This window comes from Anoplopoma fimbria, chromosome 3, assembly GCF_027596085.1.
Source record: "Anoplopoma fimbria isolate UVic2021 breed Golden Eagle Sablefish chromosome 3, Afim_UVic_2022, whole genome shotgun sequence".
NCBI classification, from domain to species: domain Eukaryota; kingdom Metazoa; phylum Chordata; class Actinopteri; order Perciformes; family Anoplopomatidae; genus Anoplopoma; species Anoplopoma fimbria.
In genome coordinates this window covers 15,453,772-15,481,200 of record NC_072451.1, presented here as the reverse complement: position 1 = coordinate 15,481,200, position 27,429 = coordinate 15,453,772, and the positions used below count along the sequence as shown (strand labels likewise).

The 27,429-nt window shown below is 42.1% G+C and overlaps 2 protein-coding genes across 5 annotated transcripts in view; both read left to right on the top strand.

Annotated features, from left to right (window-relative positions):
- Positions 1–5,395, top strand: part of LOC129089254 (ETS-related transcription factor Elf-1-like) — an 8,709-nt gene extending 3,314 nt beyond the window's left edge. For 2 of the 3 annotated variants that reach the window (XM_054596648.1, XM_054596649.1), the window contains exons 2-8: positions 1–136; positions 235–352; positions 2,153–2,257; positions 2,442–2,588; positions 2,702–2,776; positions 2,963–3,158; positions 3,274–5,395. The exon at positions 1–136 is cut by the window's left edge and continues 292 nt beyond it. In XM_054596648.1, coding sequence (XP_054452623.1) covers positions 77–136; positions 235–352; positions 2,153–2,257; positions 2,442–2,588; positions 2,702–2,776; positions 2,963–3,158; positions 3,274–3,895 — 1,323 coding nt within the window. In that variant the 5' untranslated portion in view covers positions 1–76 and the 3' untranslated portion in view covers positions 3,896–5,395. Of the gene's footprint in view, positions 137–234; positions 353–619; positions 771–2,152; positions 2,258–2,441; positions 2,589–2,701; positions 2,777–2,962; positions 3,159–3,273 lie in introns of those variants that run through there. The other variant, XM_054596650.1, reaches the window with a different exon arrangement.
- Positions 5,396–6,430: 1,035 nt separating this feature from the next.
- sugt1 (SGT1 homolog, MIS12 kinetochore complex assembly cochaperone) lies at positions 6,431–27,214 on the top strand. 2 transcript variants are annotated; one of them, XM_054626296.1, is made up of 13 exons: positions 6,431–6,575; positions 6,679–6,724; positions 7,388–7,478; positions 7,805–7,874; positions 8,285–8,355; positions 10,634–10,687; positions 12,866–12,894; positions 13,103–13,125; positions 13,413–13,509; positions 14,953–15,060; positions 23,998–24,088; positions 24,933–25,105; positions 26,338–27,214. In XM_054626296.1, exons 1-13 carry the CDS (start codon positions 6,436–6,438, stop codon positions 26,437–26,439), a joined length of 1,095 nt encoding a protein of 364 aa, XP_054482271.1. In that variant the 5' UTR covers positions 6,431–6,435; the 3' UTR covers positions 26,440–27,214. The 2 variants fall into 2 exon arrangements, with proteins under 2 accessions (XP_054482271.1, XP_054482265.1); XM_054626290.1 differs by having other exon boundaries at positions 6,676–6,724.
- Positions 27,215–27,429: the final 215 nt, after the last annotated feature.

Sequence of the window (27,429 nt, the reverse complement as noted above, 5' to 3'; positions counted from 1 at the left end):
AATAGACTTCAGAGGAAAAGCTGCGATGCAGTCTTCACACAGTTGAGGTTGTGTGAGGGTTTGGGGATTTTCAGCCATGCTACAGCAGTCGGACCTCATCTTTGACTTTGCAAGTGACCATGTCAATATGTCACAGGTGAGTACATGTTAAGCAGAGAAGCATTTATTTGTGTTGTTAAAGCAGGGCACACATTTAAATCCGACAAATCTAATCTAATTTTCTTTGTGTTGCAGTTGGGGAGTTACTCGGATTACCCTGCAGTGATTGTGGAGCAGGTGCCCCATCCACACCTGCTCTCGTATGCAGGTCTGACGTGTGAACAGACAGAGCATCACCAGCAGCTGCTCAAAGGTCAGTACATGCAACACACACCCACACACACACACACACACACACACACACACTCTCTCCAGTCCTTCTTTACCTGTGACATTTAATGATTGAGGCTCACCTGTCGTGCAATAGTCCAAACAAATGGTTATTGAACTGTTTAAGCTTCGCTCTGTGGCGGTTTTATTCAAATTCTACATAATACAAAGTCACATCAGTGTCATACAAAAAGAAAGCCTGCGACTGCACATGCGCAGTCGCAACTCTCATCGCACATGGCCCACCCTCTGCAAAAATCCAGGAAGTGAAACAAAACATTACTGGGATGCTTGTCCCCATGAAACACCGTTAACGACTCTACATTAGGATGTAGACGTGGTCAATACGGGCTACGGCACACATGCTATGGCTTGTTCCTCACCAATGCTGGGAATTAAAAGTAAGTTATATCACTGTATCGGGTAGTTCCCCCCCCCCGACTTTATTCTGGTTGGAGCTAGCAGTTGAAGTTGTGAACGGCGAGGCTCGGTTAATTTAGCTAAAGGTAACTGACAGTCATGGTAAATTAACCTCAAAATGACTGCCGTGTTGGGGCAACAACCTGCCCGCTGTGTTTATCTAAACATGTGTATTTGTTTTGACTGGTCGTTTGTTGGTTTTCTGGGCGGGAGGACGTGTTTGAGCCCACGACACACAGCTGTTAGCTAGCAGATGTTTTCTAGCTCCCGGCTTCACAGCCTGCTTACGTCACATAAATAAATGCGCTCAAAACAAATAGTCCTTGTTTAGAAATACTTTGCCTCAGTGACATACATGTGGAAAGAGTTAGGTTAACAGAAGCCCATAGCTGAGCAGTTTGTTATTGAAGTAAAAGCACTATAAACAGGGAAACGACAGACTCTGATATCATTTATCTAACTGCAATGTAACGTCAGCGAAGTTTAGTGGGTGAAGTAAAACAGCAACGTTAGGTTAATCTTTGCTGTTTGGAGTCACGGCAAATTATTAATAAAACGTCCTGCTCGATCATCCGTTCGGGTCATTAAAGGCACAGTTCTCTCAAACTCCAAAAGAACATTTTCTCTCTGTCTGTACAATGATCCCCAACCAGGGTAATCCTGCAGTTACCATTAGGTATCTGTAAAAGATTGTAGTATATTCATTGCCACATCTCACTATCCTACCATCGTAAATCAGTTGGAGCAACTCAGCCCCAACATTTGCAATTGAGAGTGTTTGAAAACTAGTTACCAAGCAGCAATGAGATAGCCAAAAGTAATGGTTAAATATTAATGCAAACTTGACCGAATCTATTGCGAAACAAGGCTGCGACCTAACATTGGCGGATACTGGATCACTTTGTCTGTTTTGAATTCATACATGCAGCTACAGATCCATCTAAACCACAGTTTTCTCTGTGGTGAAATACAATTGAACAATTCCAGGAAAGCCCATCCCATCTTTTGATGGGGCACAATGAAGGGGGACTTGAACCCATCTGATACCGCTGTAAAGGCACATCAGACAAGAAAGGGTCTATTCCTAAAATCATAATATCTGTAATATTATATCATGTGATTAATATACATCATGATATAAAAGTTGTCTGAAAAATATTACTGGAAAACGGAAAGGAATGCCTGCTTTTGAACATATCAAGGATATCTCTAGCGGTGAGAGGATGTTTTGTGTAATTTTGCTCAACCGTCAGAGTTTGTTCTCGGTGCTTCTTGCTTTAATTTTTCCTCTTACCAAATGCTATCCTCCTCCGCTTGCTAAAATAAATGTTTTTGTATGTTACCCCCTCTCTGTCGTCTTCAGTGGAGCAATGTGAAAGTGGAGAGGAGGAGACCATGGAGACACTTGTCTCTGCCGACTCGCTCCTTAACATGGACTGCCCTGACACCCTCTCCCTGGAACACTACTGTAAGCACACACACCTGAGTGAACGCTACTCACATGCACACTAACAGAGTGAAGAAGATGCCCTCATAAAACCTCACCGCTGCTTTCTCATGTAGGACTTGACTGTGAGATGTTATTTTTAGACACGGTGGTCACGGTGCTGTTCTCACTTATTAAATCTGTTTATGCCCCCCTGCCTCTGCAGCCCAGACCTTCTTACCATCACTGGGGGATGTCTTCACTACTCCTGTTACCCAGGTGACTGTGTCAGCAGAGAGGATTATGGGAGGTTTTGACCAGCAACAATGGCACTCAAAGAAGCCTGCGGCACAGCTGCAGTCCAAAAAGAGAGGTCCCTTACCATCTGGGTTATCGTTTTAACTGAATTATGGTGTTACTGGGAATAATTGTGTGATTATATTGGATTACTTGCAAATTACCTGCTTTTATTCTTCGTCTACTCAGGGAGAAAACCTCGACACAGAAGGGCAGAGTCTCCCACGCCAGACATTATAGTGAAGAAGGACAAATACAACAAAGGTAGTGAGGCACACAACAAAATTAGTCAAGCCCCTTTCAGTCATTCATGTGTCAAACGTGAGTGTGATGGAAATTCTACATGTTTGTCTCTCATGTGTGAATAAGCGCCAGTCATCTTTACAGTCATTTTCCGTGTTGTTTCTCCGTCTTTCCTTTTCCATCATGTTTCCTGTGTTCTTGCTTCAGGAGGAAACACACTGTACCTGTGGCAGTTCCTGATGGAGTTGCTGCAGGACCGACAGGTCTGCCCCCGCTACATTAAATGGACCAATCCCCACGCAGGAATCTTCAAGTTGGTCAACTCCAAAGCAGTGGCCAGACTCTGGGGCAAACACAAGAACAAGCCGGATATGAATTATGAGACGATGGGCAGAGCACTCAGGTAAACTACCAAATGAGGGCTAAGGCGGCTCAAAAATGTCATCATAATACGGTCTTGTCTTTACTTTGATGAAAATATACATGTGTAGATGTGCTGAACCTTTGTGTTCATGTAGGTACTACTACCAGAGAGGCATACTGAATAAGGTTGAAGGTCAGCGACTCGTCTACCAGTTCACCTCTCTGCCCAAAGATATGATTTATATCACAGATGGAGATGGCATCAAAGAGGAAGACGATGACGATCAGGACGACATCAGTGGCAATGATGAGGCTGTGAGTGATGACTCGGATGCCAGCACTATACCGTCTAGTGACCAATCGGTTGAGGAGGAAGACTTGCAACCACCACAGAAGAAAACGTCCCCCTGCTCCGTTCGAGGCTCAGCCACCCAGCGCACCAGGCCGGCCCCCAGGCCCTCAGTCCAGCGCGACACTGTCCTGAGGGCTGCTAGTACCAGCTTGATCCAGGAGCAGCATTTGCCTATTGTGTCCGCGGAGATGCTGCGGACCCTGCAGAACCTGCAGAAGGTCCAGTCCCTGCAGCCCGCAGGTCACGCCTCTGTCTTCAAAACGGCTCAGCTGCTGGGGAGTCTGTGTGAGCGACAGGCCGCCGCTGAGGTGGCTGTGGACAGTGAGGGTGCACGGGAGGCGTTCGGTGGAAAGTCACATCCAGGACCCAAAACTTCACACGTGGAGGCTCCACAGCTGGTGCCCCTAACTAGCTCTCACCAATAAGATAAATAAAAAAAGCGCAGTCACCCCCCAATACACACACATGCACACACACACACTCCACTGACTCAGGACCAGTTACAGAGCTGCACTTTGCTGCAGCGATGTCTTTACACCAGGACCTATATTTGTTAAGAGTGGGAGTATTGAGCTAGGATCATTTTTTGTATTTTAGATTATATTATGAATTTATAATAAAAGTAATTCTAGAGATCCCTGACATCCGAGTTGGCAGCAAACTCCCAACATTCAGCAGTTTACTTTCTACGAGACTTTAAAAGCTCATGTGCTTTGTCTCAGCCTTCTGTCATGCGCTCTGGCAGTTAACCACACAAGACACCAAAGACAGACATGCACTGGAATCAACAGCCTCTCTGCACATTCTGCAGACACACTCTCTGCTTGCACTTCACCTCCAGTGTCACGGAGCTAATTATCCAATCAGTACACTGTGCCCTCCTTCTCTGCCTTTACTCTTTCCTACTCTTTGTTGTTTTTTTTGTTTTTTTCTATCACATGCTGAATCATTCCTCTGCCTTGAAAATGGCTTTGCACTAATGTTTATCTCTGCTGTATGTTTCTACTCTTAAGTGCCTGACGTTCTCAGTCCATCCCTGCTTCCTGTGCTCCTGATAATCATGAGGTTATTGAGGGAAAACATTCCATATTATTATTATTATTTTTTTAAGATTACTGAATTATGTTTGTATTGTGAAATGTGGAAAACAAGGGATCACTGTTATTTCTAGAATAGTAATTTAGCACTGCTGCTGTTCGTATCTACTCGGTGGACTTTCCTTTTGTCGACAATCACCAGTGAATTGGCCTTTTTATTTAGCTGCATTGCCTCCTGTAGAGTCATACCGCTACTATTTAGCCTTTCTACTACTCGTACATTCTCCTTAGTTATTACATGTATATACACAAATGCATATATGGACCTCTAAAGCCTTGATATCTTTATGTATTGTGTGTTATATACTGTATGTCTGTGAACATGCTTGACTTTGTGCCTTGTTGCCATTTTCTCCCTCAGGTTTCGTACAAAATGTGTTTTATTGCACAGATTAAACTCTATGCAAGGAGTAAAACAGCTGGCCCTTTTATAATGAAGTAATGCTAGTGTTTTTTTCATTCAGTTGATCTGAGTTCAGCCTCACAAACCTCACTCCAAATGAAAACTGGGTTTGTAAGATTCAGGCGGACTCCTGTGAGGCTGAACTTGGTTTAGGAGACACTTGTAACTGCCTTTTCTCCACAGAGAACCATATGCAAAACAGTTTTCACTTTATTACTGAGTAAGCCATTTATTGGAATCCCCTCGCTTTGCTTCATCTGGAAATCTTTTGATACTGTAAGTTTAACTGATATTATATAAGCGTGTTGCAGAGGGAGAGGTGGAGTTTCTGTTGCCTTATTCTGGTGTGTTTGCTTTCATGCAGTCCAGAGGTGTTGAAAAGATAATTGTCTATTATATAAAATAAACTTAATTTTGTCATTGTCTGTGTAAAATTCCTCGTCAACTCATTTATTAACCCGCATATAGCACTGTAGTACTGCACTTTAGCTCAAATTTGGGGTACCTGGACTTTACGCTACTTATTACTTCTACTACACTAGAAATCACAGGGTAATATTGTACTTTCTACTAAATGTAATTTATTTTACAAGTTTAATTACTAGTTACTTTGCCGATACAAATATAGTATCTTAATACAAAATATGATCAACAAATTGATTGTTTTATTAAAATTGTTTTGATCCCTGTATGGAAATTCTTTAGCAGCATGTAAATTAAATAAAATGACCCTCACCTTTACAGGCTGCGACATGAGAGTGATGTACACGTTAATGCGTCGATAATTATGATGCAATTATAATATATATATATATATATATATATAATATATAATGCTGAAATGAACCATTCTGCATCATCGGTACTTTCACTCATTGTACTTTAAGTATATTTTGATGCTATGTTTACTTTTACTCAGGTACATTTTTGAATGCAGGACTTTTGAGTATTTAAGTGAGTATTTCTAAACTGTGGTATTAGTACATTTACTTAAGTAAATAATCTGAATGCTTCTTCCAATACTGCTGCACTAACACTACACACACTACATTTCAAAGAGACATATTGTATTATTTACTAAACTACATTTCAAAAGCTACAGTAACTACTTGATTGGGGTTCAAATGTTTTTAACAAAACAAGAATCAGTTTATAAAATCCGATGTATCATTATAGATGAAAATGACGTATTTAGTAGGATACGGAATATGACAAATCCCCCCGTCCCCAGTCTACATTAAAATGCTCAAATAGTTTAATATTATTATAGTTTAATATACACAATTAATTATTATAAATTATAATGAATATATGTTTACGAAGTGCAGTATTTAAAGAATGGCAGCCCTTTTTGCACAAGTGTACTTTCATGTCAGAAGTTTTCTGTCATATGGGGAAAGTGTCGTGTCGTGACTCCTCCAGGCCGTTAGGTGGCGGTGTGGCGCAGTGAGCGGTGAGTAGGCGGATGTTGACAGGCCTGCTGCTGGGCTCAAGCTCTGGCAACTGCCGCTATCACGTTTCCAGAAGTCTCCACACTTTGCTAGAATTTTCCTGCCACTCCAGAAAGACTGTCCACATCCGCAGCAAATCCATGGCAACCGAAAGGCAAGATCATCTCTTCATATGAATGAGCTTTTATGACTTTTCTTCATTCATTTGTTTCTCTGCTGCTGGTTTTCACTGTTGCTCTCTCCTTTCGTTTTAGCAGGTTCCCCGATAGCTTCATTGACGAAGATCCACAGAGAGCTCTGGAGGTAAACATCAGCGTCAGCTAGCCATGAACAATCACTAAGAATCAGATCAAATGAACCTTAAAGTCTTCTGACTAGCTGTTTTACAGAGGAAATGAAGTGCGGTGTCATTGACGTTATTGTTTCTGATGTTAGCAGCGTGTTTACACTAACTAGCTAGCCGAGGAAGCTAACGTTTCCTGCTAGCATCACTTTGAGAGAAGAGCAGGTATTCTTTACAACTTAACAACAGTACCATTTATATGTTAGCAGGAGGTGTATTTTCTTGGATAGCCATTAAAGATGCAACACCTCGTCGTCATGCTGCGTTATTACTAGAAAACGTTGGTGATAAGCAGTCTGTTTTGTGACGTGTCAGGCTATCAGCAGGATAAGCTGACACACTATGTTCTTCAACATATTCTAGCGTTATATACTTGTTTTAAAGACCTGTTATCATTCGTTTACATTTCCTTCTATTTATATGGTCATTAATGTGTATGATGTCTTATTAATGCTACTTTCAAAAGCAGTTGGTGGTGTCAAAGTAGCAAACAGGAAACAACCATGTCAGCCAATGTCAGGTTTTATTTTTAGTGCTACTACTTTTCCATCATTATAACAATGCAAACTGACTCAAAACAGTACTGTGAGTGCTCCACTTATTGTCATTTTTTCCTCTTGTAGGAACTGAATGAGGCCTTGAGAGGAGACTCTGACAACGCTCAGTGGTTTTGCCAGCGTGCCTATGCCCACATACTCCTCAAAAACTACAGCTGTAAGTCTGTGGACTATATGTAATCATAACACAGTCCTTTGGAATTAATATTCATGTTTTTTTTCAGAAAGTATAAATGTTCAATTTCTATTAAAACCTGTGTTGGTGCCTTTTTGCTAACTGCCCACATTAAATGAGTATAATTTGGTATTGTCCCTAAAATAGTTGACGTTGTGGTCAAGACTGCAGAAAAGGAACATTTCTTATGAAATCCCTGAAATAATAATCTGGTACCAGTCGGCAAAGTAATATCAATTGTCTTAGTGATACAGACTGGATGAACATGTATGATAAACTTAGTGTTGTTTTCTTTTCTTTTTTTGCAGGTGCTGTTGATGATGCCAAAAAAGCACAGCAGCTAACACCCAGCCTTCCCCTTGCTTTCATGCGAACAGGGTGTGTACTATAATATGATTAAGAAAATGATGGGAAGTCTCACTTTTTATAGGTATATGTGCTCAACTGAAGCTGCTGTTGATGGACTCAATGACTGTTGTTATGCAGACTATGTAATGTCAAGCTGATAGGTAAAAAGGAATGGTTCTATTCAACCTTTTCACAATCAAATCTGCTATGAAATTAAACTCAGTATTCCTGTTGCTAGAGTTAGGTTCATGTTTAGGCCAATGTCAATGAGAAAATATTTTCTCTCCAACCATTTTCATGTACAATATTTGTTGTAGTTATTCAACTTCTTTAACAAGGTATGTGGTCCAAATTGTGTATGTCGTAGGAAGCCACTTTTTTGTTTTTCCAAGACCATCTGATCTTATTATATGTGGCATGTTTTTGTCTCCCAACTGCAGAATAGCAGAGTACCACCTGAGCCACTATGAGTCAGCACATGCAGCTTTCACTCAGGGACACCAACTGGATGGTGAGTACAGCCTATTTTGGCCTGGAGTACAAACTTCCCATCATCCCACTCTCTACCAACCACTGTTTGCAGCAGTATGCTGTCTGTTTCACTCTCCTCATTGAATGCATGGTTATGAACCTGTGTCCTTTTAGCTTTATGGATCAAATGCAATACAGTATGAATTCTAAATTTACAGATTTATTAATTACTTACACTATGGACGGGAACAATACTCCTTTCTGATTGTCTGGCAGCCGTTAAGTGTATTACGGGACACACTTTAAAAATAGTTCGGGTCAACAGTTTATCGACAGTCATAAGTCAGTGCTCTATTTACCGTGAATTAAATAGCAGGTAACATAACAACAGCATTTTTACTTTATTACCAGTTATTTTACTGACAAAACTTAGCTAACTCTGGGTCACACTGACTATAAACAAACAAACAAGATTGATCTCTGATTCCATATTTCTCTGTGGTATCTGGCCATGATATAAGCACAATAGTTCACTCTTCTTTCTTTTCTTGACTCCACCTTGTCCGTTATATTTCTATATCAGGAGACCTTGTGTAATATTATTTACATATTTGATGCTGTAGTTGATGCTGGCAGTCTTCCGCTTCACTGCCTTTGTTGGCTTATTTCTGCACATCTTGGTATGTCAGTATCACCTGTAAATCATTGGACGAGTGCACATGTGTGTGTATGTTTTCCTTTGTGCCTGCATGAGATACACAAAATGAGTAAACGGCTCCATAGCACTACTAGAGTATTTTATAAAAAGAGGCTGTGTCTATTTATTGAGCCTTAAGCCTGCATTTTTATTTATGATCACACGTTTTTATGGAATCAGTTAAGCAGGTAAAGCAAGAGTTAGTTTTTTTTCCTGTGCATTTAACCCCATATGACCACATGGTGTCGAGCCTTATGCACCTAAATGTTGGCTATACTAATGTAATGTTTAAAAAGCCCTGACAGAGTTTTTACAAACATTGAGTTTCAGTGGTCTTTTATACTGTGTTAGGGCTGAAACTAACAATTATTTTTTTATTATCAGTTAATCTGCAGATCATTTTCTTAAAGGCCAATTCATACTAGGGCATGGACTCTACGCATAGCATGCGTGCCGACTGGGCATGCTCCATTTACCTTCCACACTCCAGTTCTGTTGGTGGCGTATGCATCTCTAGCTGGTTTGCTAAGAGGAAGCTAACAAAGGGGATGCTTGTTTTGACCAGAGGTTGTGCAAGGAGATCCGCCGTTGCCACTTTTGTATAACTTTGTCTATAAGGGAATACAAAGACGGCCAAATAGGGTTGAACTCCTGTCAAACAACGTTAAGTACATTGACGCTACTAACTGTAATGGAGTGTGGATCAGGAAAAGCTCACGCGATGAAAGCCAGAGCGACGCAAACGCTCAATTGTTGCATGAATAGAACCGCATGACCGTTACAAGTCAGCAGCTGTCAACCTAGACACTATTATCTTGATTTCAATATAAGTTTTGACCAAATCTCATTAATGTCTCTAACTACAGCTACAGTGTCTCTAACTACTCATCAAACTGATAAGCCCCCAAAACCACCAAAACATGAACAACAAAACATGGATTCTCACTTCATTATATTTGTTAATACTTAATTTTGTATTTATCATTGACCTAGTTACTTGAACTATTTTAAGCACTTCAAGCAGTTTTGCTGTTGGGAAAAAAAGAGCTGGAGCCAGCCAGTAAAGGATAAGCAAGGATATGCTAAAGCAATGTCTGGAGCATCTTTGCTGTCATCAAGGCGCATGAATCAATTTTAATGGATATATTTTCATTGAAATAAAAGAACAAGCTATTATGTTAAAAAAGACATGCTTTGGGTCTTTTTTTGGAGGGTTGACCTTACAAGGCTCTATTAGCAACTGGAAAAGTGGTCAGAATTACAGCAGTGGGATGGAAGAAAAGGATTAAAAAAAGTTAAGAGTTGCAAATAAATGTTCTAAACAAATTTTTAATAAAACTGATTTTGCTTGTAAAATGTGCATCTCCTTTTAGCTGCTAATATAACCACTGGATATGTATTAAGCAAATCTTCTGTAGTTTCTGCTCCGTAAAAAAAACGTATTGATTATATGACTTTAGCAATCTCTTGGTCAAACAACTTCAGACTTCATTAACACCTCACTGACGCCCTCAAATGTTTACACTAGATTCTCTAGTTGGGCCTCTTGTTTTATTCTATCAAGGTTTATTACTTAACAAAGCAAGGCAGAAAATGAGATCTTTTTTTATTATTTCCACAGTCTCTGAAAAATCATTTGAGATCTGGATCAAGCAGTGTGAGGAGAGGATGGGAGGTAAGTAGCTGAACTGAATCTTCTATAAAACCTGTATTTATTTTTTTATTAATGTTAGAACTGTCTTTAATTTTAGATTTATAAGAATATCAAACAGTCTTAATCAAACAGTTTTGTCATGTATTTAAAATGTCCAAAGATGCTAAATATTCGTACAAATTATGGCCTTTGGTGGTTTCACTTAAATGAAGAAAATAGTTTCAGACCTCCAAATCCATTACCAGTTACACTTTAACTTCTCCATGCTATATACTCCGCGCTATTAAACACCAAACTAAATGGCACAGTCAGGGAGCTGATCAGCACATCTGATCAAACAAATGAGCTCGCACACATCCATGGATCTACAGCGTGAGTGTTTAGGCAGAGCTGCTCGGTCCAATAAAAGATGCATGCCGTGTCTGGGTGGTGTGTTTCTGTTTGCTGGTGATGCCTGGGCCCTCTGGATCATCTCGAGTAAACAAGAGCATGAGTTTTGACAAACACGCTTCACACCCGCATGCACACGTACTCCCGGGAGCGGTATGATTCATCAGAGTTAACGTTACTGATGTTTGAAAGCCCCCGATGAGACCCAACTCCTTCATAGGCCTGCTCACAGACAGCATGTGCACTCACACACACGCACACCACACACACACACACACACACACACACACACACACACACACACACACACACACACACACACACACAGACAAATGCACACCAGGGTGTACATCCCACCCCCCTTAAAACTTGAAAGTACCCTACTTGCGCTTGCTCCCGCTCACACCCGCAGTACATCTTTTTTCTTTCGGTTACGGCGTGTTTACCACCAACCAACCAACCAACCAACACACACACACAAACACAAATGGCACCTGGTTATTCCATCACATGTGGCACCCTGCTTGGTTAAAAATACACAAACTCCGACACACAGTCTTTTTCTCCAAACACCCCCTTCCCCTCTTCACCATTTCAAACGCGACCTCATTAAGACGACATTAACACTCCTCCCGTCATCTCATCTCTCTCTCTCTCTCTCTCTCTCTCTCTCTCTCTCTCTCTCTCTCTCTCTCTCTCTCTCTCTCTCCGTAATGAAATCCTTGAATAATGTATGATAGCATGCTGGTAAACGGTGATCATGCCTGCTTGGGCTCACAGGGCTTTTAATGGGCGTGGACGGACCAGTAAACAAACTTTTGAACGGTCATGGTAAAGCCATGGAATTTCAAAAGAGCAATGGCCGTTTACTGATATCGGGTAGCCTATAAAACAGGAACAACCGGCTGCGGCTGCCGGAGCCACTGAGCCATGCACACCGCCTCCTCGTAGCCCGTGGTTGCTGTTTCCCCGGCTACCCGACACCTGAAACAACCTCAGCTGTTTTCAGGACTTTTATTGATTTGACAAAATTAATTTGTTCCCTAGCACTAGACAAAAAAAATGTTTCTCTTGCTTTTTTTCGGTTACGTTTTTTATCTTTTTTTAATTAATCCTCTTCAACAAGCTACTCTTTTTTTTTTTTTTTTTTTTTTGTCTTTGTCTTAATCCGTCGCATGTTTTCACACAGAAGGAGCTTTACAAACACAACCTTATCACAGCCAAATATTTGAGGAATATATTTATGTAGTTATTTAAGTGTTTACAATAGTCATTTTTATTTTAAAAGGGTTGCAAATCTAGTTCTTCAAGTCAATTGTAGCACACAAGTCAACTGAATCAAATAATATACATATAATGTGCAGCAACAAAAAGTTGTGTCTGCTAAAAATGCTGAGTTTGTAAACTTGGCGTGTGAGAAGTATACAGGTCATGTTCGGACACAAGCCAGGTTTTTGAAGTCATAATCCCTGACAAAGTTTGTCATTAATTTTAGTTAAGATATACTGTTATACATTTTATCCATAGATTTTTATTTTGTCATGTGTACACAAATGTTTCGTAGAATGGATTGTCATGAAATCTGCCTGAAAATCATTGAAAAAATCACGGACACGTTTTTGGAGTCCTGGTGTAGAAAAATCTGTCTGCTATTGTTTCTCTGTGGACAAATGTGTGTTAAATTTAAAATGTGGGTTCTTATAGCTTTGCCATCATTGTTAAGGGACTACAACTCCATTTAGAAAATTAAGGGGGTGTATTTAATGTTTCCACCTGCCACTTGCCAACATTTTTCTTCTCTCTTTCCAGAGCAGACACAGATCGGCACCGACAACAGGGTGAGTTTCTCTGCACGACCACCTGGTGGCAGTGTTGCTCTCAGCATCGGTGGAGATCATCAGCCCTGTGAATGGGAGCCTCACCAAGCTTCTTTTGTTGTTATGTTTTCTCTCATTTTTGTCCTGTTTTTTGTTTCATCCCTCTGCCTTCTCGCAACATCCTCCTCTCTAATTGTCGTTCCCTCTCGGGTGCTGAATGACCGAGCAGACACCAGCGGTTCCACCTGTGAAGTAAGTGCACAAATGTAAATACACCTTATCTCGGCATCTGTTTTATGTTTTTTATGTTTATTTTATTTATTACACCAGCGTGATGATTAACCAAGCCCTGGTGCCTCAAAGCAGCCTCATTCTATATGTCTGTGAAAACAATATGCATGGACTAGAAATATTAATGATGTGCTGCGTTTTATTATTTGAATGTTTTGGTTTCTTAAAGTTTTATATATTCACAATAGCAGTGAAGGAAATGGCAAATGTGTTCACACTTGTTAATCAGTGTTTTTGTGTTCTTGCAGACATGACTGGTACCAAACAGAGTCTCAAGTCATCGTCACAGTCATGGCAAAAAATGTACCCAAGGATGGTGTGTGTGTCAACTTCATGGAAAAAGAGGTATAAACACACATTTAAGTGCAGTGTTGAAGTGAAGAGAGACTTTGTTTTGTGTGTATGTGTGTGCGTGTGGGGAACAGAGATGGGTTAGCTCTTGGGTGTTTCCTCAGGGGGGCCCATTAGATGGGTCTCATACACACAAACTCGCGAACACACACACACACGCTGACACACACATTCCCCATGGAGCCAACTATGCCTCCAGTGGTGCCTTGTTAACATTGCCCCCAAAGTACAGATCTAAGAACAATTTACCCTCCCCAGCTTCTCCAACCTCCTAATTGTCTGTAGATAGATGGTATAACTGATCTAGGATCAGCTGCGGAGCCCCCCAGGGACAACCTTTTCTTTCTCTTTTTCCTCTTTTCCGGTGCTTCTTTCCACGTCTCTCACTCTCTCAGAGGGGTAACTGCAGGGCACCCCAGGGAACGGCTTTGTCTTTCCTAATAGAATAACAAACTGAGTTTACCCCATTTCAAATGAAATAGTTCACTCGCTCCGAATCCCACAGTCACTTGTTAAGCTCTCTCTGTCTGTGGTGTGAAGCATAGATAAGTTCATATATTTTTTACTAGGTCAGTATATACAAAAGAAATTAAAGATGAAAGGCAGTTGTTCCACTTCTTTTCCCTGGTGACTGAGCATGCAGCAGCTGTATACCTACAGACGGCAAAGGGATTCAACTGGAAATGAATATTAAGGCTTTGATAGTTTTGTGGAATTGCCCAAAAGCGACTTTGGCTAACTTTCTAAGCTTTTATCCACGATGAACCACTTCTTGCACACAACTCGTCCCAAATCCAGAAAGTCCGCTTTTAGTGAGTTGGTATGTGTTGAATTGCAAAACGATTACAAGTCCAAGTGATGTACTGTTGAGATGAGATGAGACGATAACAGCTGAGTTATTCCCCATGTGGGCAGTTTTTAGTGCTTTTCTATACGAAGGCAGCAAGTGACAAGTGTGGAAGGGGTGTGAGGATTTGGGCCACAGCCGAGTCCACGTCCCTCTTAACCAACAAGCCACCCACCCAGTCCTTGTGAGTGACAGGCTGTTAGGAGCTGTCTGACCCCTCCCCACCTATCCCCCTCATCACTGGTCACTCTGTGGCTGAAGGGGACAGTGCGAGAGAGGATACTTCTGGCAGACAAACCAGCCACATTAGATGATTATTCTCGTGGACAAGCTGACAACTTCACCCCCCCACACACACACACACACACACTCCTTTGCTATATTTTTGTTCAGTGTGTTTTCTAAAAACTGAAGTTAAGTTAAATTTAAAATATTGATGCAACAATTTCAGCACAGGAATTTAATGATTATCTTATCTTACATGAACAAAAATGGCAGGTCGAAAAGACTGATTTACCTGATTGACTTACTGCCCAACCTAATGGCAGCCAATGAGGGGTATTAACGCCTAACGTCTGGTGTCTCTTCAGCTCTCTGCCACGATACAGCTGGCGTCAGGGGAGAACTACAACCTCGACCTCCACCTCCTGCACCCCATCGTCCCTCAACAGAGCAACTTCAAGATCCTCACCACCAAGGTATCCCAGTCACTTTGCCTTTAGCTAGCCAGTGTGTTGATGAAACTTTCTGAATCAACTGTAGTCCACTTCTTCGGAAGGACATGTTTTGTTTTTTTTACATTCTGGCATACATTTTTGATGATTTAACATGTTTCTGACAGGTTTAACAAACATTTTGCTGTGACAGATGACATGCTCATGAAGCAGAAACAAACCGTTAGATCTGCATACTTTAAACTACACCAATTATGTTGGTCTATTGTGCACTAAAATGCACCTCAAAGCGTTGTGATGCGTGTTCTTAGATGTTGGCCCACACTGGACAAAAAATAAAGTTGCCTTTTGTCCTGTGTGGGGTTGCAGTGACCACGGCTGACGATGAAATGATCTTCAAGTATGCAGATGGCATGGGTGCCAGGATACAATTGGTCATGGTCATTTCATTTCTGGAATATCTGAGTTTTCAGAGGTCTATTCAGGTAACGGAAAAGTCAGGAAATATGTTAATTCCCCTTTAGGGAGTCATGAAATAACAACGAATTTAACAAATGGTTCTTTTTTATATATTATACTGCATTACCTGTTCACACATGCAATAGTAAGAGAGAGAGCTGGCTTTAAAAATACATTTTTTGATTCAAATAGATCTTTATTAAAATGATTCGACATGGATTCATAAACTCCTGAGATTGATATGTTAATATATGAGTTTTTCCTGTGATTGTGTGAGGCTTAAACCCACTGAAAGCACTGCCAAGCATCAGATATCAGAGGGAGTGATAATTTTTGATTAATTATTTATCATTATTTTCATTGAAAAACAAGATCAAGGTGTGACTTTTGCGAGGATCTGTACCAAACAAAGATGTTTTTTTTAAGGGACGGAATTTCTTCAAATTTGGCACAAAGGTCCACTTGGACTCAAAGATGAACTGATTAGATTTTGGTGGTACCCAACCCTATGAGATGGTGGTTTTCAGATGTTTTTCTCCACACCAACCACAACTGCAGTGGAATATAGAACTGTTTACCACTTTAAAACTTTTTTTGAAACTTAAAAACATAAACAAGCATGGAAGAAACAACATTTTTAGGTCATGGACGCACTCCAGCTAAGTTTTTGAAAGACGAAAAGTTGTTGATTTTTACTCCGACACAGCGAGGACACCACATGTAGCCGTGTCATCCCAGTGGATACACTCAACGGTAAAGAAGCAGCTATTAAACATGTCTGGGAACATGTTTTATGTCCCTATAAAGAAAAGAGGATGTACTAATGTCACACACTGGAGAATGGGAGCACTTCTCTGAATATGCTTCAAATCTCTGAGCCGCAATTTTGCCAGAGAGCATCTCATGACAGGATATTATCTCTCTGCATTTATGCTTTTGTTGTCTTAATAGCTGATCATTAATTATTCTTTGTGTCTTTGTTACATATTTTAATGACTCTAACGATGTCAGATAGTGAAGACGGCAAAAGAAGAAAAACCATGCAGATGCGAGTTTAAGCAGCTCACTGAAATTGTGACACTCTGAGATTAACATCTTAAATCTCTTCAATGATTTCGAGCAGTGTAAAGCAGGTTGTCACTACCTATAATTCCTTAATGCCGGTTAAGCTTTCTGTAGCTGGAGAAGAAACGGAAATAATCCACTCTGGCTGTGTACAGTGTGGCTCCTGTGGAGACGTTAGCGGAGTTCATCTGAACAGGAGATTCACATAAACTCCTACACACACACACACACACACACACACACACACACACACACACACACACACACACACACACACACACACACACATTTATCAGGGCTGTATTCACTGAGAGTTCCTCAGCACTGTTAAAGGTGATTATAGGCCTAATGAGTAGGAAGGGCACTTTTTTACTGTAGACTAATTAGTGTGCATTGAAGAGGACGTGGGCTAACGAGTGCGCTGCATCAGTGTGTGCTGATTCAGGGTTTAGACCACTGTCAGGTTTTAGCCTGAGGATCAAGAGGCAGGTTTTGTGTGATTTGTTTTGATTGGTTTGTTTTTTTTCTAGAATCGTTAAGGAGGAAGAAATCGTCCTTAAGGTGATTGATCTCGCCGTTCTTGCCAATACAGAGACGTATAGCGCTGCTTTCTCCCGTAGGGATCCTGTTTATTCCTAAGAACTACTATTCTGATCCACAGTTTTTGGACACTGCATCTTCCAAAGCAACTTTAGATGTATCTTGTTGCAATTAACTCAACAAAAACACGTTAGATATTATTGTATGCTGAGTAAAAGATAATTAACCACAAATAACAAGTTTTTATTGTCTCTTTACACATGTTGTCCACTCTTAACTAAAACTTAAATTCAGCATTATATAAGTATAATTGAGAGACAGACATTTGGACAATATTAGGGCAGATTTACTAATAAAACGCAAATGCGAGCTGCAGTTTTCAATGGATTAGTCGCTTTAACTGTATATATTTAACTACTCATTCACTGAAGGGCCTTTCAAACAGAACGCGGCAGCGGCACTACTGCGCTCTGAATCCCGTTATTTCCGTAGCCGTGCGCGGCGCACCCACGTCTTTTCGCGCTGTCGAGTAAAGCTTTTGCTGCGATGTGCAATGAACCCAGCGGGCATCTCGGCGCAAACTGTGTGAAAGGAGCTCAAGGCAGCATCCCATAATGTATTCACTTCCAGGACTGACCCTGGGACTGCCCTCCAGCTGCAGTTCATCCATGGGAGTCTAGAAGATATATGATAATTCAGTGATACTGACTCCACAAAGTTTACTTTGACCAAAGTTGAAGCCCACATGAAAAGAAAAAGTTTATTACTCATAAAATGATGATAAAGCTATGTCTAGTATGTCCGACCTTTACCGAAATGAAAAATAGATGCAGTAAGACGCGCAAAAAGAAGCCACCTACATGAGTAGAGCGGATTGGAGATGATATTGATACAGCCGATGTTTCTCTAGTATGCTGTTGTAAATGCAGGCAAATGCATTCAATAATTTTCTTATGCTTTATATAAATGTCATTTCAAAAAACAGAACAGTACAGCCTGTAATGGGTGCACTTTGGTGATTTTAAACAACCGCAAAAACCTCAATAGTAGTGTTATTGTTGAACAATAGGTTTCAACAGTCATATTCAAACCTGGATGAACTGATTTCTTTGGCCACTTTAGGGCGGCGTAAATAAGTTGTAAGTCCAATATTCACGGCCAACTCCTGAGCTAGATATCTGGTTCTGAGCTAATAAATGCTCCACTGTGTTCACCAGCTATTGGCTAAATGTGTTCTTTGGTGTTGAGCAGGTAGTGTACAGTGTTTTCTTTTTTTTTTTTAGATCTTATTTATACTCAGTAATATTTTACGAAACGAATAATTTTGGCAGGTGTACCCAAACCCATTTTCATTCAAAAAAAAAAAAACCCAGCCCTAAATATGTTTCTATTAAATCTATATTTTGGTAACATGGATGAAAAAGCATACACAAAAAAACCCAAGGGTTTAGATCAAGTGCCTTAAAAGAAATGCTAGGGTATCAAAATCGCAGAACAAGCTCAGGCCACAGAGCCTCTGAAAGCAATGAGGACATTTATTCTAGTTTTATTTCACAGCGGGGCCGCGGGGGAATGAAAGGGCAGTGCATGATCACAGGTGCTGAAAATATACCCTGTACGGTGCCACAGCAGCAAAAATTTGATTGGTGGCATTACACAACCTGACATCTATATTGTGTGCATTATATCCAACCGGCCACACTGTGCCGAGTGGAGACTGACCTGCACAGAAACTGCCCCCTCTCAAAAAAAAAAAAAAAAAAAAAGGGAAAAAAGAACCACTCACTTTTCCATGGCAACAGCAGAGACTGCATACCAGAGGTGCACGTGGGTTGCAGCTTAAACAAGGGCTCAGTCTTTCGAGAGACCACAGCTGAAGATGGCCTTGCACTTTCTCTCGTCTCACTCTGCTGTGTCTGTCGTTTTTACCTCTTTCTTCCTCATTTATGGTCTTTGTTTTGTCTACCTGTCCGTGGACACGCACGCACGCACACACACACACCTTATGTCTGTCTTTCTGTCTGTGTGTGTGTGTGTGTGTGTGTGTGTGTGTGTGTGTGTGTGTGTGTGTGTGTGTGTGTGTGTGTGTGTGTGTGTGTGTGTGTGTGTGTGTGTGTGTGTGTGTGTGTGTGTGTGTGCGCGCACATACAAGCACACACACACACATACCTCTACCTCTCTAGGATAACGAGAAAGAGTGTTCAAATTCTCCTCCTCTCCCACAAAGCCCTGCCTGTTCCCTGGTCCACTGGGCTCCTCCGGTACTCATGGCCCCTACACACACACACACACACACACACACACACACACACACACACACACACACACACACACACACACACACACAACCAACCAACCAACCAAGCTCATAAGCCCACATTGGCAGCATTCAAATGTTCAAGACTGCATAACGGCAACTCAAAAACTCTACAGGTGAAATGTGAGAGACCCCCAACACACTGAGCCGCTTTCTCAATGTGTGTCTCATTTAAATATTTTGGAGCGGTTTCATTTCTCTGAAGCCAAGGAGCCACTGGGGGGAAAAAAACATTCAAATGAACAACGGCATCAGCAAATCAAGTTTCCCCAGATTGGCATGCATCCCTAATGAGCGTTTGGAGGAGAGAGAGAGAGAGAGAAAAAAAAATGCATTGCCCTCAGAGCTGTTGATTCCCAACCAACGTCGGGCTGTCTGTCTCTGTAATAGGCTGCCCTGCACTCTTCACTCCACAATGTTTACGCTTCATCTCCTCGCTGTCTTTAAAGACAACTTAGCAGGGGCAGGCTAAGCCGGGTGTGAGTGTGCGAGCACGTACACACACACACACACACACACACACACACACACACACACACACACACACACACACACACACACACACACACACACACATACAAACAAATACAGAGGCTGAACAGAAATCTTTCAACACACTTGTGCCATTTATACAAAGTATTTGCAGTGTGTGTGTGCGTGCGTGAGTGTCGTCTGTAGCACATCATCGTCAGTGCGACCTCCTCCTGTCCTCCACCACGACAGACATTCCATCCGCAGGGGTCACTGCGACAACGGGGAGCCAATTACACACCAGTGTGTTTGATCAGAACAGACGGCTGACGCACACACACACGCGCGCGCACAGGCAAACACACTCGGACGCAATTTCGGATCCGCACTCCCTCGTTCATTCACTTCCAAACTCATCTCCTTTTGGCAAATAGCAAAAGTGGCGTCTCCGCTCTTTAATTTCCACGCCTGTCAACGTCTAAGAATGTTTATATTTATTTCATTTATGAGTCTTTCTTGCCGAGTTTGTTTTGAAATCCGCGGGGATCTGGAAAAAGAGGGAGGCGATGCTGGGTGAGAAGTTGTGGCAGGGAGGAAAGGGGGGGAGGATGGTTACAATCACATGTGACAAACGACACGGGACCCCAGTGCCCTTCTGTAAATAGCATGTGTGTGTGTCCACATGTGTTTGTGTTTGTGTGTGTGTGTAGAGCAGTATTGTATTGTCCAGCCCAAGGGTCCTGTGGATGGTGGCCCCCGAATGTGGCTCTGCTGTCACATCCCTTTACGAGCCATCTTTCCGCCTGTCACACACACACACACAGGGAGAGAGACACACACACACAGAGACACACACACAGCGCCTGGGCTGCCATGTCCCTTAAAAGCCAGGAAACACAGATGTGGCAGCAGATTAATGTTGTATGGCCCAGGAGCACGCATAGAAGCACACCCACTTTGACACACACGCACACACACACACACACACACACACACACACACACGCACACGCACACACAGACAGGGCAGGGCGCGGCTTGAGTCCTGCTGCACTTCACACAACAGAAATTAAAGACAATGTGTGGCACCTGCAAAGCTGGGTGGTAATTCTAAGACAATTAATTTGCTTGGTCTGCAGTTTGTTGTGATGGTTTTTTTTTCCCGAGACCTCTATCATTATTATTATTAATCAATTAAAACTGCACCCACCTGTCACTCAAAGTGCCCTAAATGTGCTCTAAACATGTTTATTTGTGCTATGAAGTTGGCCATTTTAACTTGGGGGGGGGGGGTCTATTAAGATTGACTTGCTTTTTTTCGAGCCCACCTCAAGTGGCCGTTTGAGGAACTACAGTTTTTGGCACTTCGGCATTGTCTCTCGGCACTGATTGATTGATACAAAAAATACGTAGTGTTTTTTTTTTGTGGTTTGGACACATATATTTAAATTGGTGCACAGTATAACCAGCAATGTTTTCTAAAGGGGTTAAAAAGGCATTTTCATCTTGACTTAAATATCAGAACGTGTAACTGTTCATCCACAGGATAAACAAAAAATTGAAATGCAAAAAAAAAGACTAAAGAAATACAACTCCACAAGCACTGCTACAAAGGCTGTATTAGTTTGAACGCCAATTAGCAGTACTTGTCAGCACTTTGATACATACTGAAGTCTTAAAAGCAACATGAGACCCCCTACGGAGCTCAAAGGAGCCTCTGAGCCCAGATTGCAGGTGCATCTATCAAAGAAACAAAAATGATTTAACCTGCACAGAGGAGCTGTCTCAAAAATCAATTGAAATCAGTTTATCAAACACAACTGATGAACAAGTCATAATAAATATTAAATCAATGTAGAAACGTATCCCTGATCATTTAATAAAAGTATTCCAAAGCCGGAACCAGCGAATGTTTGGCATTTCTTGCTTGAAATATATTGATTAATCGGTTGTCAAAATATCAACTCTATTGATTAATCGTCTAAAGCTCGCAGCTCGACTCAGCACATCACTGCTGAGAGAGAAAAGCATGATGTCACCACAATTTGGCAAGACAATCCAGATTAGACAGATTAGAATTATTCTTTAAATGGCATTTTTGTTGCAATCAAACACGGCACCATCGTTGTCTAATTAACCTCCAACTGACCCACAATCTGTAAGTGAGCTGATAAAGAAATACTGAATATGTAATAAGAAAAAAAAAAGTTGCCGTCTGTTACTTGTTAGCGTTGCATACTGAAATTCACCTCTGACATTTTAGTTAACTCTGCGCCTAACATTTGTATGCACACGGACTTCTACTTTTTATGAATTTTTATTAAAGAACTGTAAGACGGTAGCTCGTCTTTTGTGTTAATGATTCAGCCAAGAGGGTTTCATGCAAATCCAAGCTTTTGAAGTGCTCCAACAGATGGAGACCCAACATCGTCTATGCATAACACCAAATCAATGAACCAGTGATACTTCCAGAACCCTGGACGCCCGAAATAACTTCAAAACGCCGGGTGCTGACTAATATGACACACCTCTGTCATAGCAGTGCTTTTGCAGTGGTGATTTAGTTACTTCTAAATTAAAGTCATTTTACATTCAATCCTTTTTCATTTCCTCCCCGTATGTACAGTGTGCTTACTGCAGAGGCTGGGTTACGCTACGACCTCATCAGAAGACAAAAATGTTAAAGAATGATCCAAACGGCCACATTCTAAATCGGGTTGAAACGAGGAGCAAGACTTTATGAATTATTTAAAATATGGGTATAACGACTCCCATTTTCATGTCTCTCCTGGAAGGCATTAATAGTGTTGGGCTCTCTTGTGCAGTTCAAAACCTGCTAACTTTCTGAACTCCTCACACCTTGTTAATCACAGCGTGAAGTGGATGTGAATGTCAGATTGTTGTTCCCAGAAAGTCGGACACAGGCCCCTCTGAAGAAATTCTTATGTCGGAAAAGATTAACTCTCAGAATCAGATTGTATGCACAAACTTTGCAAAAAGCTGGGTGACATAGTCTTTTTAAAGGGATGAGTATGAATTATTTGGGCGGCGACCTGTATTCTCAGCAGAGATCTTCTTTTTTTAGCCTCTCCGCCCCCCTTCGCAGGTGAGCCAAAAAGTTAATTTCGGACACCGCACAGATGCCTCGCCGCGAGCGCTTTGGGCCCCTTTTCTTTTCTTTTTTTTTTGGCGGGTTGGAAAGCGCTGACACACACCGGAGCAATCCATCAGCGCGCCGCCGCTCGGCACTGGCTCATCACCTCGCCGGAGAAGGTATCAGCGCTCACACCGTCTCATTCCCCCCAATCTGCTCCCCGCACTCCGCCACTTCTCCCAGCGCCAGTCAGCCTCCTCATCTCTAAACATGTCTACCTCTCGACTCCCTCCTCTCCTCTGGCACCCTCATAAATGAATCATCACATCGACCAGCAGAGCAGAAATGTTCCTTAATTGCACCGACATAACCAGCGCTGTCTCTCACATGCACACATATCAAACGCACACACACGCGCCGTTAATGGGTGGTAGGGGGTGTGTGTGGCTGGGGTTCGCGTGTCTGGCTGGTATGTGCCCTGTCAATGCAGCTCAGTGTTAAAAAGCGTGTGTGTGTGTGTGTGTGTCCATATCCTCTCTCTCTCCCCTCTCATTGTTTTCCTCTGCTCCCACGTTCTCCCGGTGTAATGATTTGGATCAGATGCTGCTGTGTGGAATTAGGATCCCCCCCCTTCTTCCCCTCTCTCCCTCCCTCACGCCCGCTCGCTCCGTCTCTCACACTGGCCCTCTGGCTGACAGGCATCTCGTTAGTGCAGTATGTCTGTCAGTGAGGTTCGAGATTGAGCTGTGCCCCCGCATATCCCTGATGTCTCTCTCACACACACACACGCACACGCACTCGCAGGCTGAGTTGACGACGAGCTCTGAGCAGCCAGCCTCTCTGGCCTCAATAATGATCTGATGTCCTGTACTTTGAGGGCGTCACTTTAATGGAAGCGTTATTTTTGTCCCACGCAACAAAGAAGCTCATTTTGTAATCTCCCATGTTCCCTCTTCTTCTTCTTCTTCTTCTTCTTTTTATTCTGCACCCCCCACCCGCCTCCTCTTCTTTGTCAGGTGGAGTTCAAGATGAAGAAGACAGATGCCATCAGATGGGAGAAGCTGGAGGGAGAGGGACAGGAGTCCAACATCAAACACTTCAATCCAAGTCAGTGCCCAGCCTCTGCATTTACACTCTTTCACCCTCAACTATCCTCCTGTCTCTGCTCTCATCTCTCTTGTCTCTCCCTTTCTCCCTCACCCACTTCTTATTTCTCTCTCTCTCTCTCTCGTGCTCTCTCTCTCTCTCTCTCTCGCTCTCGCTCTCTCTGCAAAGATCAATATGAGCTCCTGTGTTTGTCTGTTCTGCACTAAAACGAGAGTGGGCAGTCGAGCCCTGCTAGAGTCTTTCATTAGTCTGACGGCGAAAGTACACAGGGAGAGGGAAAGGTATGACAGCAAAATATGACTCAGTATTTTGTAGCCCACACGTTGCCATTACTGACAGGATTAATTACTTACATAAGTGTGTGTGTGTGTGGAAGGGGGAGTAAAAGTTAAGTGGGTAGCCAAACCATCCTTTCCATGTAACCAGCTCAGCTTAGAGCTCGGGCTACTGTTACATTTAAACAGAATATTTGACATCTGATTTTATGGGATCACATTGCCTCATGTCCACACTTGGCCTGAATACGTCTGCTGTGTGTGTCTGGTGCTGTATTTATGTAAATCTGCGTCTGGATTACATTTGCCGCTCTCTATCTCTTGTTGGGATTAAAGTGGGCGAAATGCATCCTGAAAATATAGAAATCAAATCGCACTGTGATCCTTTGGCGTCCGAGTCTGAAGATTCAGTGGCATAGTGAGCAAGATGAGTTCAGCTGGGGTGATTTAGATGACAAAGGTCAAGGTATTAAACTGCATACAGTTAAATGATTTGAAACCCCCCTGATTTGATCCTAATTGAAACTATATTGACTCTTTCCTTACATTTTGTTTCCCTTCTCCATCAGATCAGTACCCCTCATCGTCCCACGTCGCCGGTAAATGGGACAAGATCGTGGTGGACATCAGCGAGGAGGAGAAAACCGAGAAGCTGGAGGGAGACGCAGCGCTCAACAAGCTCTTCCAGCAGATTTACTGCGATGGCTCGGACGAGGTCAAGCGGGCCATGAACAAGTCCTTCGTAAGTATTGTACTTCAGTGACGAGTCTGTTTGGCTAGTAATCACTCAAACCAGCAAAATAACTTGTATTAGGGCGAGCAGCGTTGGCCTCCTAAAGCTCCCAAAGTAAAATTACATTTTACATCAATAGTTTTAAAAAGTCCAAACTGAGCAACTCAGAAAAAAGGCCTTAAGAAAAGAAGGAAGGAGACCACATCTATTATGCGAATATGCTAACATGCTCATGCTAAGCACATGTAATCTATACTGTCATCACTATCTTAGTTCCAGCATTCTAGTGTGCTAACATTTGCTGATTAGCGCTAAACATAGAGTACAGCTGAGGCTGATGGGAAGGTCATTAGTTTTGCAGGTATCCATAAAATATTCAACAAATTGAAATTTTGACCTGACCTCATGTGAGAAGAACATTCCATTGTTATCCCTCCAATTGTTTTCAATCCACACCATGAATGTCAATCTTATGTTGGTGCTAGGAGAAAAGTCAGGGGATCGTCAAAGTCCGCAGACTTCTTCCTCTGGGGACAATGAGTGTCTTTACGTCATTTCATGGCGATCCATCCAATAGTTGTCGAGATATTTCCGTCTAGACCAAAGTGGTGGACCGTTCGAAAGACCGACATTGTCCCCCATGAATAAAAGATGTCCTTAAAGGCTTTGGCTGCTTTGTTGGGGTTGTAAACACTGTTGCTTAGTGTATGGAGGTCTGAAATACAACACATTGATTAGCTAGTTAATGAGCTTCCTTAAGAGTGTATTTATGTGTACAGAAGGATGTGGGCATGATGATTACGATTAAATGTTGATTGAAGATGGGGGGGAGGGGGTCAGCATTCTGTGTTACTAACGATATGATCTCACGATGCTGGAGTACAATGGTACACTTAAAAAAGGGATTCACTGTCATTTCCTACATAAAGCCTAATGCTGACAGTGTTTCAACATTCATTTCTGCGTTTGGTTTTAACAACACAGAGCAGAAGACCTTAAGGAGAATAAAGGTCATCTTATGTGCAAATCAGCCTTTTGAATTATTTAACTTTTTAGTTTATTGTGAAATAACAAGAAAAATGACAAATGAGTTGATGGTAGGAAAATCCACGTCGTTCATCAATACTTGTCATGTGGAATCGATGAAGCTGTCGTGGACTCATCTAAGTAGTTTTTTTTTTTTTTAGCAGAGAAGAAGGTGTTGCATAACTACAGCATTGTCTCTCTTCGTCCCCGTGCAGATGGAGTCCGGTGGTACAGTCCTGAGCACCAACTGGGTTGATGTGGGCAAGAGAAAAGTGGACATGAGCCCACCGGAGGACGTGGAGTTCAAGAAGTACTGAGCACTTCACTCACTCACTCACTCCCCCTCCACTCCCCCCTCTCCTCTTTCTTCTCATTTATCCATCTGAACTCCAGCAGGAGCGCCTGTTGCCCTGCAGTATCCGTGGCCGTGCACTTCTTCTTCTTCCTCCTCTTCCCAAACACCTCAGTTGTGCTGTTGCTCACTAAGTGCAGGGAGCTCCAGTGTTCCCACTTTCACAAAACCAAATTCACCCATGCCTCTCCCCCCCCCCACAATAATTTACCACCTGATGCTGTCATTTAATTTGACTAATCTGTTGAACAGATTGAATTACATGTCTGATTTTAAAAGCCAATGGACTATAAAGGGAAGTCTGGATTAAAGTTGTGACTGACAGACCGGAAATGCTCCAATTCAACTTTCAGATCATTCTTCCTTTTCTCTCCTCTGCCTCCCCTGGTTTTCTTAAAAACGCCCACAGCCTTTCTATTTGAGAGCCTTTCATGACTTCCTATTATCAGCACTTGTATAAAAATGTAAAGTTGTTAAAAAATAAGTACCGGTTGAGATGTTTAACTGGTAGCTATGATTGCATTTCTCGGCTCATGCTGTTTTTATTTTTTTTTTATCCTGTACGCTCGGTAAAAAGTCAACAGCAGTCCTTTGCCAACTGGCTTCTCTGGAATGTGTGTGGCGTGTCAGCCAGCGGCTTAGCACCGGTCGTTCCCCTCAGTGTGATTCAAGCTTCAGTGTAAATAAAAGATTTGTTGTTTGCCTCACAAACTTTTGTCTCACGTTTTATGGTCCAATGTCTCTGGAAACTGCTTTGGACAGGTTGGAAAAGTAGGAAGTGATCCACCAGATGGAAAAATAAAAACCGGCAATATATTATAACGGAGAGCCTTGCTCTGTGATTATGTGCTGGGAGGAATGAAAATGTGGCATTACTGATATGAGCGCAGGGCGGCTCAGATACGGCTGACAGCTCGAGGACACGGTTTTTACGTATCGTGGCTCGATCGGTATC

Coding starts and splice junctions, on each gene's coding strand:
- sugt1 (XM_054626290.1), top strand. CDS start 6,436: ATGTTGACAGGCCTGCTGCTGGGCTCAAGCTCTGGCAACTGCCGCTAT. Junction 8,356..10,633: donor TCAGGGACACCAACTGGATG/GTGAGTACAGCC, acceptor TTATTTCCACAG/TCTCTGAAAAATCATTTGAG. Junction 13,126..13,412: donor CCAGCGGTTCCACCTGTGAA/GTAAGTGCACAA, acceptor GTGTTCTTGCAG/ACATGACTGGTACCAAACAG.